Source organism: Dermacentor silvarum, chromosome 1 (assembly GCF_013339745.2).
Source record: "Dermacentor silvarum isolate Dsil-2018 chromosome 1, BIME_Dsil_1.4, whole genome shotgun sequence".
NCBI classification, from domain to species: domain Eukaryota; kingdom Metazoa; phylum Arthropoda; class Arachnida; order Ixodida; family Ixodidae; genus Dermacentor; species Dermacentor silvarum.
In genome coordinates, this window is record NC_051154.1 from 99918210 (window position 1) to 99935770 (window position 17561).

Sequence of the window (17561 nt, forward strand, 5' to 3'; positions counted from 1 at the left end):
TGCGCGTGCGAATGCACGGGACGAGATGGCACGAGCACGAGTTTGGCATCAAACGCTAACTAGTTGTTGGCTCCAACGCCGAATCGACGAGACAGGCGTCCACACCAACGAAGAGAAAGTCCGAGCTATAACAGAGGCTCCAGCACCAAACTGCAAGCAAGCACTTCAATCATTTCTCGGAATGCTGGCTTTCTATGACAGATTCTTGAAGAACAGGGCAACAATTGCCAGCTGTCTCTACCAGCTCCTGCAGAAGGACGCCACGTGGAGATATGAGACCAACCATCAAGAAGCATTCGATAAGCTTAAGAGATTGCTGCTCAGTCAGACCGTACTGGCACACTACGATGAACAGAAGGAGCTTCTCGTCTCATGTGACGCTTCACCGTACGGCATAGGAGCTGGTCTGTCTCAACGTGATGACCAGAATAGAGAGGCGCCAATCGCTTTTGCATCTCGGACGCTAGGGTCGGCGGAACACAATTATGCTCAGCTGGACAGAGAAGGCCTCGCTGTAGTGTTTGCAGCGGACAAGTTCCACAAGTATATTGCGGGAAGAAAGGTGACTTTCGTCACGGACCGTCAACCGCTGCTTGGCATAGTAGGTCCAGGAAAGCCAACGGCTCAAGTCCTCTCACCACGGATGACCTGATGGTGTATCAAGTTATCGGCGTACGACTACAACATCGTCTACCGGCATGGCAGGAACCATGAAAATGCAGGTTTTTGAGCCGATTACCATTACCAGAACGTCTCGATGAACCCTGGCCACCAGGCGTCGTACTGTTGTTTGAAGCTCTGTCGAGACCTCCTTTTACTGCTACAGAGATAGCACGTCTGACAAAACAAGACAGCATCCTGCAGAGGTTGTACAAGGCAGTGCAGGATGGCACAGTGGAAAAACTCACTGGAGAGGAGTTCACTCCTTACCGACGAAGAGCGACCGCACTAGCATTTCATCGTGAGTGCATCACACTTGGATCACAGGTGATCATACCAAACTCAGCACGATCTCACGTCCTGGCACTTTTACATGCTGGTCACCGAGGCATGGTAGCCATGAAAAAGGGCACAAGGAGCTACATATGGTGGCCCGGAATCGACAAGGTAATCAAAGAAACGGTGCGACAGTGCCGTGAATGCCGTTCAACGCAGAAGAGCCCACCCAAAGCTCCTATTCCCACCTGGGACCGTCGCCAGACACCATGGCACACAGTGCACGTTGACTTCGTGGGGCCACTGCTCGGGCGCACCTACTTGGTTGTTGTGGACGCACACACAAAGTGCGTGGAAGTTCGGCACGTGATGCAAGCAACATCCGCGGTTTTCATCGATGTGCTCCGAAGCCTCTTTGCAACGTTTGGCATTCCCTGAAAGGTCGTCTCCGACAACGGAAAAGCCTTTATTTCCACCAAGATAAAGCAGTTCTACACGGCAAATGGCATTCAGGCTATAACATCACCAGCGTACCACCCTGCAACAAACGGCCAGGCAGAACTTTATGTGGCAGAGCTGAAGAGAGCACTCCTGAGGGATACAGACAAGTCCATACAGTGCTGACTTGCAAGATTCCTGTATCGACAACACACAACTATACACACTGCCACAGGGATGACACCTGCAAAAGCCATGTTCGGGCGAGAACTTCTATGCCCTCTTGATCTGCTCAAGCGGGAGACGGAGATACAAATCCCTGAAAGCCAGGAGACATTACCGAAATCATGTTGCTTCGTTAGGGGAGAGAATACTCATCCATCAATTTTTGAAAAAGCCTGATTGGATTGAAGGCAAAATACTGTGCCGCGTCGGACCCCGATCCTAGCTGGTAAAAAGCGACCAAGGAAAGGTTCGGCATCACCTCAACCACATGAAGATGATGAGCCAGACCGGACAAGCAACCCAATCACCAATAGATTGGAGCATAGCAAACGATCTCTCAGGCACCACGTCAGAAGAGACACCGTCGAGTTCTGCGATTCAACGGCCTGACTCGCTCGACAGGCAAGACAATACTTCCTTGCAACCGTCGACCTCGACGTCACAAGCAGGAACCACCCGGAAACTGCGACCACCTGAACTTGGGCGTCCTCCAGACTGCTATGGAGACTTCGTCTAAGGGAGGAAGAATTGACATGTCGCGCTAAAAGGAGACGACAACGAAGTGCGCGCGCGAATGCACGGGACGAGATGGCACGAATGCGAGCTTGGCATCGAACGTTAGCTAGTTGTTGACTCCAATGCCTAAGCTATGCCACTTAAGGTGTTCATGTTCCCTTGTTTGTAATAAATCGTCGGCAGCCACAACCTGCTGCACAGACGTAACATTACCTTTAGCCTATCATGCATCCTATGTGACATTAGTGCATAATCTATCGTTGACTGCAGGCTCCCTACCTCCCATGTTATGTCCCCTTCACACTTCTCAGTACTGTTGCATACAACTAAGTCATGCCTTTCACACATATCCAGCATGATGTTGCCTGTTAAGTGTGTGTACCCGTCCATGTCTTCTATGTGTGCGTTCATGTCTCCTAGTATAATAATCTCACACCCTCCTCCTAGCTCATTAATGTCACGTGATATGCATTCCAGCAATTTTTTTTTTTCCTCTGGCATTTGCTCTTCTCCACAGGTATACAAAGCGAAGGAGTGTCTGCTCTCCTGCCACTTTCCCTTTTTGCCATAAGTGCTCCTTGCATTCCTGTTTGACCCTTTGCTAATTCATACTTTTATGAACTGAATGCCCCAATTCCACCCCTTTTTCTGCTGCCCTCTGTTTTATTGCAATATTCCCATGCATAGTCAGGATTACAGGGTGGTTGCTCCATGTCCCTAAGATGTGTCTCCACAAAACCGTATACCACCAGCGTTTCCTGCCTTAGTTGCTCGTCTATCTCCTCCCACTTCAGCCTATTCCTGCCACCTTGCATGTTAATATATACCCTATGTCCGAATAACCTTGCCGCTGGTGCTTACATCTATTTCTTCTCCTACAGACTCTATGTTTCTTGAATCTTGCGGCCTCTCTGGGTCCGTCTTTGTTTACACTGGCGTCCTCAGGGCTCTGGGTCCCCCCCAAAAAGTCGTAGCTTGGCGCCCTTTCCTACTACCTACCCTCCTGCCCGTGGCACCACTGTAGTGAATGCCATCCTGTGCAAAAGGGTGGGAGCCAGACTTGCACACGTCCTGGTTTACGTCCATTACACCGTACCCAAGTGGCCGGCTCAGACCCCTAATGACCCGGTTAGCCTCAACCACACTCCGTTCCATCCCGCTAGCCTGGCCCTGGACCTCTGGGATTGTGCATATGGTCATAGGCGCCGACTACGGGGGTACTCCGGGGCTCAAGCCCCCTCCGGAATTTTCCCGGAGACTCTGAGCCCCCCCCCCGGAAATCCGTAGCCTACCCCCCTCCCCTAAAATGTCATTACCGGAGTTATGTTACCCACATAATTTGAGGAATCTCTTGCGTTGCCTCCACATTTTCACTTTTGTTGTGGCTACAAGCTTACGGCACTATTGTTGGCGTGGACGTGCACGGATTTTAATTTATACTTTCACTTTATTTCGGCAAATCCTGACAATAGGAGGACAAGCACATTAGAAGCACTGGCGGCGGTTACCTCATCCGTGTTTCCTCACTTTAACATTTTTTTTAATTTTCCACTGAGAACACCACGCACAGACACAATTTATTTAAATATATACAAAGGACAAAGTTTATTATATTTTTTAAAGAGAAGGAGGTAGCCAACTAAATGGATAGCCTATACCTAGAGAATGAATATGTTGATGTATGTTCACCTCACTTCAAATTACTCTGCGTGCTTTGTTGACCCTGAAAAAAACCTGCAGACTTCAGTGACCCCTTCGCAGATCTTCTATCAACGGTGTGTGAAAAGCATGTGAGTGATATGTGTCTCAGTATTGATTCTCGTTCCAGCAGGCATTACTAACAACTGGCGACAAAAAAAAAAAAAAAAGGTCTTCTAACTATTTACAACATTTACGCATTAGGGATGGAGACATCGCCTCTTGCGTGCAGGCGCCATAAATACGGGGTGTTTCAGCAAACACTTTCAAAAAATTTTTAAAGGTTGCCTGTGGCAGATAGCACAATTCTAGTGCATGAGCTGGTATACTCGAAAACGTGGACATTACTTGCACAAAAAAATTAAAATGCATAATCGACTAACATCACCAATTAGGTTTCTAACAGATTAACTTATGGCCCGTGTTGCAATTTACAAATTCTAGCCGTGGAATTCGCAAGGCGGATTCACTAGGGACTAGTTATCAGGATGGCACCAGTTTCGAGGTCTTAATTCCCGAATATATATATAGGTAGGTAGGTTTCGGAAAGCTAGTCGAGTCGGGATTACGCGCCGCCTGTGCCATTAGCGCCTCCACCCGCTCTTCCAGCACGGCCCGCTTTCCTCCTTCTTGTAGCTCGCCAGCTATTCGCTTTACCAGGTTGGCCTCGGCCCCCTCCCTGTAAAGCAACTCGCCGATCCGAGTTTCGAGCTCAATCCGCCGCTCTCGCTCCACCTTCAGCTCCCCTTTGAGCTCCTCCACACTAGCTGCCCATTCCCCTTCCATCCGCCGCACAGCCCCCTTAAATCCTTTACACGACCTGCACGCGAAGCTAGCCTCCTCAGCGTCGGCTAAACTTGCGAAGTGCGTCTCGTCCAAATAACACCAACGTTTGCACTCCTCGCACTGTACCAGCTCACCATCACCCCCGACTTTCCTAGCCTGCCGCGCCATCGCCCGCCCGACGACCTAACGAGAAAGCCCATATAGAAAGCCCACCGAACAAAGCCCCACGGTAAGCCCTACGAGAGTTAGGTCACTCTAGCCCTACGGCAAAGCTTCCCTTAACACGGTTTAAAACTGCCGCCCTACACTGCTTTCACCATGCAACACGTGCGCCACAACCTGCTTCCAGAAAATACAACTATTCGTTACCTACTAACATCCAACCAAAATAACCAAGAAACTAAAAAAGTATTATATATATATATAGCTCGGTTAACCTAACACTTCTGTCAACCCAATAAAAACAAACAAAAATTGAACTTATCCTTCTGCTGTGCGGAGATCCACTCGGCACGACCTCTGAGATTGAGCAGTGACACGCACGCCGTAAAATCTCGGAGGCCATGTGCAATTGAGGCCGTTTTCGTTAAGCCTTCCCACACTGCTGTCGAGACGCCGAGAAAGAAGTGGGTTCGCAATGGAAGCTCTCTTTTTTTTTTTTTTTTTTTTTTTTTTGAGACACCGCACGTATGCCTGTTTGTACATTTATGACAAATCCAACGTCGATTTTAAGGACAAGGCGTTGCGCTCAGGCGGGGAAGTGACGCTCAGGCGGGCAAGTATTGACCCTTTTCGCGGCGATCCCGTGGGCGCTGCTATGTTTGATCACGTGGTCACGCGTCTATTGAGGTTGAAAATCTGGAGTGCCCGCTAATGTTTACCAGTATCACCGTAGCAAAACAGTGCGTCTGTCGTTTCATGCGACTTGCCATGCATGGTAGGGTTGGTAATATCGATGAACAATTAATTGATTAAAAGTATCCCGCAAAACGAATAATCTTCATCGATGTCCACCTTTCATTTAACCGACTTAATCGATTAGACAGGTTCGATTAATCGTTTTCGAGAGTTTGACAGGAGTTGAGTTGCGCGAAAATGTTGAAATCCTACTAGAATTGCGGAGCACGAGGACTGTGCGGTTGTGGTAAAGCGACGTACTGTCGACTGTTTTTCCGAGCCCCGAGTGATGCCGAGCCGAATGCTTCCTCTTTCTTCACCCACACCGCACACGCCGCCCGAAGCCGCAGGCTTGAAGTGCCGTCGCAATTCACGGCATACTATAGCAACCCAATAGTTGATCGTCGTGTCACTCCTAGTCCACCAAAGACGCGGCACGGCGTGCGCGCAAGTTTGGAGCACGTATTTGACATAACGATGAAGTTCATGTCGATTCCAGCAGATGTGTAGCTTCCGAGCGTCTATTCTCGCATGCTGGTTGTGTGGCCATTCAAAGAAGGTGTCGGTTCCTAAACCATGGTTTTGGGTGGTGGTGGTGGTGGTGTTGCAGCAATCCGCGTTAGCCTGGCATACACAGCCGGCAATTGTTCTGCCCGAGCCTCCTATGAGTTGAGATAAGGGGTGTGTCACACAGGTGTCGATGAGCCCCGTGTCTCACAGGAAGGCAATCCGCACTCGTTGCACTCTCTTCCCAATTGCCGCGGGCTCTCCGGGGAAAACGACGTCTTCAATTGTCCTGTTTCTGTGTCGAACTGTGGGCATAGTCAAATGAAATGTTCAATGTCGCCGACATCACCACAGAAGGCACAGAGCGGGGAAGCGCACCGTCCAGTCATGAGTGACCTAGCCGGGGTGTACGCGGAGTCGGTTCTGATGTGGTACAACAACTTCGCTTCCTCGCGAATAAGCCCATGGATCACACAGGTTTGGTGTGTAGCCTTGTGGATCGCTTTTAAGTGATAACGGATTGCATCCTCAGAGTTCTGAAAGATGTGTGGCGCTCTCACTTTTGGGACACATATTAGTGATGCGTGCAAGAGCGTCAGCTTTTTCGTTTCCTTCAATCCCTACGTAGAATGGGATCCAATAAAATTTTACGTTAAATTCCTTGCTCATTAGATCTTTTATAAGTGCTAAAGATTGCCTCGTGAATTTCTCTCGAGGTAGGCCAAGATATAACCGCTGTAATGCTGACTTTGAGTCCGTCAGCACGAAGATATCTCATGCAGAATAGGCCTGTAGTTTTCGCAAAGCCGCGGTAACTGTGGCGATTTGTACTGTTGTAGACAAACCTACGCGATCTAGGCGGCCAGACCATGATACCTCAAGGGAGGGTATGCAGAATGCTGCTGCGCAACCATCTGTTTGTGCACTCACCGACCCGTCTGTGTACGCTTCTAGGTGGCTTTGGTACGCTGTGCTCAAGTGGTTCAGTACAAGGAACTTAGCAAGGAACAACGATCGATTTTCAAGCCCTGCACGTATGCACGTAGACCAAGCAGCCGCGCGTATCCGAGAATCGAAGCGTGCTACTGGGAGTTTTGCATCCGTTTAAATTTACGAACGTTGAAAGGTTAATGTCCAAGTACCCACGATCTTCGCATGAAGCAGACAAAGTAAAAATTTTTTTAAATGTCGCAGTTTCGCCCGAAAGGCGAAGCATCAATTGCGATAGCAAATTAGTAGAGAGCTATAAGGAGTAGGGATAGTAGTTTTATCGTCTGCATAAACTTGACACATTCGCTTACTAACTGAATTAACAAACGTGGTGTCAGCGCGCACAAGCAAACATGAATAGACTCGATGACCGCAGACAACCACTGTCAAAACGCGGGCGTGGGGAATTAAGCGCGGCCGCCGCAGCGAGCGAAGGTTCGTGCGGTCTATCGCTTCAATGGAAACTGCGAGGCGTACGCACAGCGCATACAAAGGTCAGAGCCGTGTGGAGATCGCTTTCAAGATACGGTGCGTGCGAAAGCACCGACAGCCGGCACAGGCGCAAAGTACAAGAATGCATTTGTTGGCAGAGTAGAAGCCGCCCCCCCCCCCCCCCCCCCCTCCCGCGCTGCCTTCCCGCTTTGCTCCTTTCGCGAGGGAGATTGCGTCGCCAGTTACCCTTGCCCCTAGCATGAACATGCCCTAGGCACTCATTGCCTTTCTTCGGTGTGTTCACTACAGGCTTCATTTAAATCAAGTCAAGCATGAGCTTCAAGTCAAGATGCATTTCTGAATACGGCGGTTATTTCTTGAAACTGCATGGTGTAGGCAAACTTTTTTAAAGTACTGGCTGACCTCAGTTATGCAATTACGACATGCCCCTACAATGTCAATCATTCAAATTAATTAGTGCAGGTAAATTTGTTTGTCACATAAAAGGTTGTGCAGGTTATGATCTCTGCAGCTGCAATTCCTTATTTTTAATTATCTTTGACAGTCATCTGGCAATGGGTGAAGAATTGCTTTAGGGCTGAGAAATTGACCTTGATTGTTGGAGCCTTCTCTGTGAAATATATATAGATATTTTTTGACAGGAAGGCAAGACCTAGCCATAAAATGGTTCTGGTCACTTCTGACCATGCCCAAATAATGCTGAGGTGGCGGAACAGATTGGTTTTGGTGTGTGACCCCCCCCCCCCCCCCCCAAGCAAATGCATTGTTGTAGTAGAATAAGAGGAAAGGAAAAGAAAGGAGATTCGGACATAGATAAAGCAAGCTGTTTGTTTGTATTTAAAGGAATAAAGACTACCAAAAGAAGAGGGACGAATAAAAGAACATTAACAAAAACATTTAGTTTGCAGGAATAAATGCATATGAGACATGCATTCTTGTGGTGTTTCAGCAAAGCTGCTTCAAAAGATAACGGCACAGGAAGATTCAAGGCCGCCCAAGCAATTTATTTCTAGTTTGAGCTGCTCGTTGTTTTAACGCGAAAGCGTTAAAGGCTTAAAAGTATGGTTTTTTGGGCTAGTTGGTTAGATACATCAGAGGGGTCATAGCACTAGAAGACACAGACAAGAACGAGACAACAGGACCAGCACTAACTTTCAACTGTGTTTATTTCTAGAAACACCAGTATTTGTAGGCCCGCACAACGAAAAGGCCCAGTCACCTGTGTGTCGTTCTTACGCGGGCGCAAATAGAAATACGCAGCCGGGCGCGGAGGCGAAGTTGGAGGAAAAAGAAAGCGGCAGTTACCGCGAAGCCCGATAAGCAGTCAGGGATTTTTGGAAGGTATCGCATTCTACTCTTAAAGGCGAAGTTTAAGCGTCTTCCAAATTTTTGTACAGCGTTTTGTACGACCGGAAAGTGATAAAGACGGCTTGAAGAGCTCTAATAATTGACTCGTTTTTAGCGCCATCTGGGCAGAACAGGAGACATATCCTATATGGCTAGCTGTGCAAGCCTTAACGAGGCATCGGCACAGAACAAAATGGCAGCTTCAAGTTCTATTGGGGTATGTTGTTCGTCGCGCTGATAATACAGACCGCAACATGTCCGGTTTCACGGAGGCTGCATTGGAACGAAAGCTAGCTGAGCTAAACAACTCGCAGCAGAGTATCCAGACGTTGTCTCTATGGCTTATTCATCACCGAAAACACCACAAGACCATTGTGCACGTCTGGCTACGTGAACTCAAGAAAGGTAGACGGCTTTTTCAAGTATTCTTTGTTGTGCTGGGTGTGAACGTGTTACCTGTTACACCGTCGGTAACTGGTGTACTGTAGCACATTGGTATTGTGAAAACGCTGCGGCTCGCTCTTTCGTGTCTTGTGGTCAGCCGCCGTGTAGAACGCGTTGACTGTATCGGTATATTTGCCGTGGTGTTCAGTCGCTGCTCTTTTTAAGATATCTGTAGGGGCTTAAAAAAACTGCTGCATATGAAGCGTCCCAAGTACAAATAATGTTTCACTAATGTTTATTATATTTGGACAGAATGGGCTGGGTTATGTTGCTGTGGCAGCGGTGCCAAAGAACATCTCGTGCGTTCCATGGCCTGCAAGTAGTGGATCGTTCGTTCATTTACATTTGCAGGTAGCATGTTAACCATGGCAATTCTTCCAGACATAAAAGGTCAAAGTCACTTAAGCAGGCATTTATTTCAGCTTAATTATTTGTTGTGGAAAAAAATGAGTGATTTGCGTTCGATTTATTCCTGCTGTAGCAGAAGTACACTTAAGAAATGAATAATTCTCCTTTAAATCCCTAGTGCTGTGTTGCCTGGGCCAATGAACTAGTTTTTTTTTTTCTCTAACGCTTACAGAAATGGCTTCATTTTTGTTTACTGATGAAGTTGTAAGGGTCAAATGCACACTTGTATTAAGTAGGGGTGGAATTGCTGTAAAAGAAAAATGAACTTTAAAAAAATTTTCAGATGGCCTCTAATCAGCCACCTAAGTTCTTAGCATCGAGAGCATTATTTTGGCAGCAAAAATCAAATGTCTGAGTTGGTCATGCTGATGTCTTGTTTATATATATTATAAAAACTGAACACTTTGCATGACACAGTTGATTTCACTGTGAGGTTAATTATGATGTTGACAGAATGCAAAATCCGTGTTTTCTGAGCGTTGGATGCCCATTAGGGAAACCCTGGCGGTTGAAACTAATCTGAAGCCCTCCGCTATGCCATCTCGTTGCTGTGATGCAGCTCAGGGACACTAAACCCCATTATTAAAGCACTGTGAGGTCATTGAAAGAAGGAAAGGACTGCAGCCAGCTGTCCTTTGCTTGTTCCTCTTGCCATTTTCCCCCACAGTAAAACAGCCACTCGTTGATACTATTTCATGCTATTGGGAGACAATGTTTGGAAAATAATAAATTTTATTTCTTTCATTGCTCTCACTTGAGGCTTGCAGTTTCACTACTTGCCATGGTAGTCCAGTGGCTATGGTGTTGAACTGCTGAGCTCGAGGTCGCGGTTTCGATCCTGGCCACAGCGGCCACATTTTGATGGCAGTGAAATGCAAGAATGCCCATGTGCTTAGATTTAGGTGCCCGTTAAAGAACCCTTGTTGGGTCAAAATTAATCCAGAGTTCCCCACTATGGTGTGCCTCATGATCAGATCGTGGTTTTGGCACGTAAAACCTCAGAATTAATTTTTTTTCCTTTTAGTTTCACTGGTGCTCTTTCTGAGCATACAGCCAGCAAAGATAACTACACATGGTGTGATGCTGTGACAAAAGTTTGGTTACTCAAATGCAGAAAGCACTCCCAGACAAGTAGACACACCCACATGAATTAGCTATTTAGGTGGTTAACGATAATTGCAGTTTTTATAGTTGAATAATAAAAATTTTAATTGATTTTGCCCTACCTTAATTTACTATGATATATAATTATAACATGGTTTTAGATATAGGTGCAGGAAATGCTTTTAGTGGCACATGCATGCACATAACACAAACTCTGCTTGGCAACTTTCATGCGCAGGGCTGATAGCATTTGTGCGTTTGCTACTTTTATAACTTCCAAATACAGATGTTCTCACTTATTGCACTTTTACATGACATATTTGCATGATGTTGTTTTTCATAGAGCTCGTTGTTATTGTAAACATCTGAACTGCTTCACTTTGTACAGGTGCATATATTGTAAAAAACAAAATTAAGTTATGGGGTTTAATGTCCCAAATTTGCACATTTGGCTATGAATGCAGTTGTGCAGGGCTCCGTATTAATTTTGACCACCTGTTTTTTTTTTTTTTTTTTTTTTTTTTTTAAACGTAAACTAATAGCACAGTACACATGTTTTTTTGCATTTCACCCCCATCGAAATGCAGCCACTGTGGCTGTGAATCGAACCCATAACCTTGTGCTAAGCAGCAGAACACCATAACCAATGAGCAACCATTTAAGAATACCTTAAATGTCTGTCCTGACGTGTCTTGAATAGCATCGCGCATTGCTCCTTGACCCCAAGATAATGTTGTCTTTTCTGTGACCTCAGCAAAGGTGCCCTTGTGTGTGTGTGTCTATACCTTCCTTTTTGTTTTTTTTTACTATATCTGTTCTTCCTCTATTCAACCTGGAGTAGTATGCCAGGCATATAGATATGTTTGGCAGTTCCTAAAAATCTAATTCCTTCTTTAATGCATGCAAAGGTCTAACTTGTATGTATGTACACTCGCAAGCAAAAGTTTGTAGTCTACAGCATCAGCAGATAATGCAAATTTCTACTAGAACAGGTCTCTAACATGGAATTGCTTCAATTCATTGGATTGGTCAAACACTCATAGGCTCTACCACAGCCGGCATGCCCAGCTGCAAAGAAAGTAATTTTATTTTTTTTTGCAGCTCCATTGGTCTCCAAACTTTTGCTCGTGAGTGTACCTATTGTGTCTTGAAATTGAATAAAAGCAACTTGCAACCTAAAGGTAATTTTGCTAAATTTTTTTTTTACGTGTGCTTGATTCAGGCACTCTGAAAGAAGTGGTAATAGTGTGGCCTTGTGTGTAATGTCGTTGCTCCTTTATGTGTTCTGTCGTGAGAAGATTCAAGCTTTCCCTGTTTGAAAACATCTATCAGTATGTTCGTGTACAACTAGTTATAAATTTTTTATTTGCGCCAAATATTTGAACAAGTTACATGTTCTAGGTACTGCATTTTTGCATGTTTTTGCTTAACTTGGGCTGTGTTGACAACCCTGTGGTCCAGGATCGTTCCATGTTCACTTGTAGTTTTGTGTGTTATGCTTTTATCCCTTTTAGTGGTTAAGGTAACATGGCAAGGGATATGTAGGTGTCTGCTACCCTTGTGCATGTTATCACACTGAAGGGAAATTTGCATATATCTGGCTGATTTTTACCTTTTCAAATGTTGCAAGGTGCACTATGCTATTGCACTAGTAATGTCAACTTTTTCATGAAGTCTCTGGTAGCTAGTAGTGTTGTGCAGTGCATAATTTGAGTGCTCAATTGTTAAAGTCTACATATTTTTTTACCTTTGCAGCCAAACCAGCTCGGAAGCTGACGTTTATGTATCTTGCAAATGATGTCATCCAGAACAGCAAAAAGAAAGGACCTGAATTCACCAGGGAGTTTGCCACTGTTCTGGCTAAAGCCTTTGCTCACATATCAGTGTACGCCTCTCTTTGCTGTACTTCTGGTGTCCTAATGAGAGAACAACTTTGATGTTAATGTTAATTGCAATCGGACTTAGTGGCAGAGCTGTGTATCTTTCAAGTGATGCTATTTATTAGTACCTATGCATAAGAAAACGTCATCTACTATCAAACCAATATGATCAGTTGTTACATTTTGTTTTGTTGTTGAAGGCTCTATTTTATGGTGGAACTTTTATACTAGAGCCTTAAATATGCATGTAAGCCACATGCAGTGTGTCAGTTTCTTTAAAAGATGACATGTTCGAGTGCTTCTTGGAGTGATTAGCAACCCGCCGCGGTGGCTCAGTCAGCTAAGGCGTTGCGCTGCTGAGCACGAGATCGTGGGATCGAATCCCGGCCGCGGCGGCCGCATTTCGATGAAGGCGAAATGCAAGAATGCCCGTGTGCTTGCGTTGTAGTGCACGTTAAAGAACCCCAGGTGGTCAAAATTAATCCGGAGCCCTCCACTACGGTGTGCCTCATAATCGGAACTGGTTTTGGCATATAAAACCCCAGAAAGAAGGAGTGATTAGCATTGTTCTTTTATGTCATTGAAACTTTGTGAGAACTGCCTTGAACAGCTAAAATACTTCGCAAATATTCCTCAATAGCAGTTGCTGCTTAAATTGTAAGGATTTGGTCACTGCCCACTCAACTAGCAGCCTAAACAATACCGGCGGTGGAAATGAAAAGCCAATGACCTCCTTGTCTGGAGCTGAAATTCGGGCTAGTTAGTTACTCATGATCGTCAAATAACAGCACATAAAAAATGGTACGAATGCAGTCTGTATGGCTCTTCTAAGTTTGTCTCTTGTTTTTTTACATGCTTTTATTTGACGACCTTCTTGTTTTGATGCTTTTTGTTCAAAGGAAAATGGTAGGCACTGCTGAAGCATATACGCTAGTTCATGTGCTATGGATGCGGACATTCCAGCTTATGTGCTTATGTGTTGCTCTTCTTACAGTTGGTCTCAAAGAGAAAAGATGCCTGCATTAAGATAGTCCATAAGTTGTGGTGATGCAGGTGCATAGGTGATGCAGGTCTTGGGCTGCTTTTACTGATAATGAAACATTCAGGTCCTCAGATATTGAAATTATTTGTTGAAGTCTTGCAGAGTTGTTTGCTGTACCTTTTTTTTTTTTTTGCACCAATGCAATTTATTTTGCTAGCGATAAAATTATTCATTTAGATAAAAGGGGCATTTCACTACTACATCATTAGAGTGCAAATTTAGTTGGCCTGTTATACATGGTACTGTGATTCTTAAAAAGCTAGCCCAAGTATGATACTGTGTTCTCCCTTCACAGCATGCTTCTAGCAAGACTGCCAAAGGCATCTTGTTTGAACCATTGCACATATTGGGATTGGTACCTTGCCTTTCCTTCCTTTAAAGAAAAGTCTTCTAGGCTATTCTTGGAGTGACAAAGAAGGTAGCCTCATATCTCACTGTAACTCAGCTCTCCTCTTTGTTACGTATTTGGGTGGCAAAGAAGCGAAATGACTGCAGCATGGGGTGGGTAGGGGGGCTGATGTACTACTTTCCTCAATGCTCAAAGAGTAACATCTATAGTTAAGATGCATTTGAATGCTTCCTATTATCCTGATTTTCCCACAACCCTAAAATGTGGCCCAATTAATCGTACTTGAAAAGCGAACTTCACAGCTCAAGAAAAACGAATTCTTTGTGCATGTCGAAATAGGCTCCATTATAGTGTTCTGATAGAGTCATGTGGATGGCAGTTTTTCACAAAATTTCCTCAACTTGTAGATTTCCATAAAATTTAATTCATTTGAATATCTCCTTTCAACACTGTATTTGTATGCCCTTTACATCAAAGTGCATGCAATGATGTTAACACAAAGGTCAGTTTTACAACTCATTATCGCACTCTTGGAAGTGTTCCTGGTGTCAGCCCTTTAAATGGAAAGCACATCTTTCGACGCACATCTGTCACAACCTCATGATGGAGGGTGCATCTAAAGGTGGCGCTGCAGTTAGGGTCCCTAGCGCACAAAAGAAAATAGGATGAGAAAGAAGGGCAAGAATGAATGGTTATGGAAGAAAGTGGCTCAAATGGAAAATCCGTAATCTTGCAGTGATGACTGCTACCAGTTGAGCTGAGTTTCCCTCTCCAGTACTTTGGGGTTCCTCTGTGTCCTCAATTGCTCACAACTGAGTCTGTGTCACATGAATCGGTGACCTTAAGGTCGGGTGCTGTGGTTTTTCTAATTATGCGCCTTGAGTGACAGCAGTAAAGTATACTACTACTGCCTCTCAAACATAAAGCGATGTTTAGTTCTTGTTATGTGCACAACGTGATGATCGAAACTGGCTGTTGTCAGCGAATAACATTGGAGATTGCAGCATGGGTGCTTTGAATCTGCAGCACCGTGCTCAGGATAGACACAAGTTCTATACTAATGGCCAATGGGGATGTGTGGGCCCTGTAGTAGTTGCTTCAGTTCTGATGCAAGCTCGTTGATGAGTAGCAAGATATTTTGAGAGGACAGTTGTGAAGGCAACCTAGATGCATAATGCCAAACAAGCTGATGGTTCTTGAAATAACTTAGCAGAAAAGGTGAGTTGAATGTTTCGGTCTTCTTGTGCAGAAATTTCAGACATTAAGGCTCTATTTGCTGATACAATTCTTGTCATATTTGCACACTTCATTAATGAGTGCCTCGCACAGTCGCGTCATGTAGTAAGTTTTCTTATGAACTCCTGCAGAGTACCCAAGGCATGGTTATCTATGAAAAGTAAAGTCCTCAGTTAAGGAGTTAGGTGTGATGAGTGATGCTGCAACATGTGGGAGTACAGCGTTTCAAGGAAGCCTCTTTTAGTCTTTTTTTTTTTTCCAAATTTTTTTACATTTGTTGAAAACCATGATATGTGCCATGTCACAGCATTAAAGCAAGGTATCACTGAAATGTTGAATACAGTGCTTGTGGCATGTGCAAGACGCTGTAGGACACTGGCACAGGCAAAGTTTTAGGATGCGCAAAATGGGTGGCAGTTCTTGCAACCAACATAGTTTCGCAGTACTTCACACTGTGGCACTGACACTGTGCTTGAACTACTTAACTACCTTTAGTTAGCAGACAATCATAGCTCCAATTTCAGTTGTCTATGCCCAAATAAGCTGCCGTTTAGCCTGGGCGATAGAAAGGGGTGGTGAATCTGCTTATTTAGTCCTAGAGCTATTCACTTCATTTTTACCCATGCTCTTGATTGCAGAGCTTTATATGACTCCTCATTTCTGGCAAATTGGCATGACCAATTATAGAAAGACTGTTTTTTATTGATACACATACATTACAGCACATTGTGAAGTTCCAAATGAAGCCTCTACTAACATGTCTTCTTGCCTGAAAGAAGAACTTCAGGCAACTGCCCATTTCCAATCGAGCCTGCTTGAACTATGAAGCAGTGCTGATACTGCTACCTTGATTGTTCTTGAATCGTAGCATTGACATTATGAATACACCATCATCACTAACACAGCTGTGGAAAGTATTGGCAGTTATGGCAATCATTTGCACAAAACTTCAAAACATGTGCCAGTAATGCCCACAGTCTCGTTTCACATAGCCCTTAGAGACCCATCGGCTGCTGTTTAGGCTCTGATTGCATGAATCAAATGGAAAATGTTTGTCTTGATGCAGCTAATCTCTCTGTGGAGTTAACAGCTGAACTATTGCATGGTCTGCAGTAAAAATGTTGCACATTACCAGCACTTCTAGTGCAGGTACACTACTGCTAAAACCACCATGGTTGCTTAGTGGCTATGGTGTTAGGCTGCTTTGCACGAGGTCACGAGATCAAATCCCGGCCACAGCGGTCGCGTTTTGATGAGGGTGAAATCCAAAAACACCCGTTTGTTTAAGATTTAGGTGCACGTTAACCTCAGGTGGTCGAAATTATTTCCGGAGTCCCCGACTACGGCGTGCCTCATAATCAGCTCGTTCTTTTGACATGTAAAACCCCACAACTTAATTTAACTACTGCTAAAAATGTGTGCGAAGCTGGTCTGTGCATGGCATCAGATCAAGTAGTAGAAAAGGGATGGTATTTACTGCACTGTTAAGAATAAATGAGAGAGCTCTGCCCTTTTTGAACAAATGCAGCTGAAAGACAGCTTTAACTAAGCATTCCAAAGATATTTACAGAGTTTTAATAAAAGTTATAGTCCTCATTTGGTCGTTTTTGGTACCTAAATACCCACCCTCTCCACATAACTTCCAGGCACCAGTGATGACTAACATTTGCTTATTAACTGATATTTAAATTAAGAAAAACAGTGGTAAGGGCTGTGTCATGTAGCAGAACTATAACAGAGGCTTGCTGGCTACGTGTTATTGTGAATGACATGCACTGCTTATAAGCACAAATTCCATGAAGGGAGAACATAGAGTATAAGCTATCATTGTTTTCAGATTGTGTTTGACTTGAAAAGCATTCTATAGAATATCAGATAGTTTGTGTTTGACTTGAAAAGCATTCTGCTTACACAGCATTTAACTTTAATAAAACTGATCCTTTGTTCAATGCTGTGGTAAATAGCATTATTGGAATTTTTATTACATAAATGGGGGCATTTTCTTAAATTAGTAATTTCTGAATCATTGATATAACTAATGAATTGAAGTGTGTGAAGGAAAGACCCAAGTAACAGAGTTGTTTCTGCCTCCGTGGTTCCTTAGTGACTATGGTGTTGGCCTGCTAAGCATGAGGTTGCAGGATCAAATCTTGGCCACAGCGGCCGCATTCCGATGGAGGCGAAATACGAAAACTAGACTAAATTATTCCGGAGTCTCCCTCTAAGGCAGGCCTCATAATAAGATCGTGGTTTTGGTATGTAAAGCCCCATAATTTAATTTTTAACAGTTGCTTCAAAGAGAAAC

General features: G+C 44.6%; 3 protein-coding genes across 4 annotated transcripts in view; all 3 read left to right on the forward strand.

The window, feature by feature from the left end:
* LOC119433473 (putative sodium-coupled neutral amino acid transporter 7) overlaps nucleotides 1-17561 on the forward strand; it is a 531279-nt gene that overhangs the window by 53542 nt on the left and 460176 nt on the right. The gene's annotated exons all lie outside the window — the stretch shown is intronic.
* On the forward strand, nucleotides 182-1374 carry LOC125944705 (uncharacterized protein K02A2.6-like). Its single transcript, XM_049665663.1, has 2 exons — nucleotides 182-404; nucleotides 827-1374. The coding sequence occupies exons 1-2, from the start codon at nucleotides 182-184 to the stop codon at nucleotides 1372-1374; spliced, it is 771 nt and encodes a 256-aa protein (XP_049521620.1).
* LOC119433485 (regulation of nuclear pre-mRNA domain-containing protein 1B-like) overlaps nucleotides 8960-17561 on the forward strand; it is a 60884-nt gene continuing 52282 nt past the window's right edge. Inside the window, exons 1-2 of the mRNA XM_037700725.2 lie at nucleotides 8960-9198; nucleotides 12505-12634. Coding sequence (XP_037556653.1) covers nucleotides 9048-9198; nucleotides 12505-12634 — 281 coding nt within the window. The 5' untranslated portion in view covers nucleotides 8960-9047. The remainder of the gene's footprint in view (nucleotides 9199-12504; nucleotides 12635-17561) is intronic.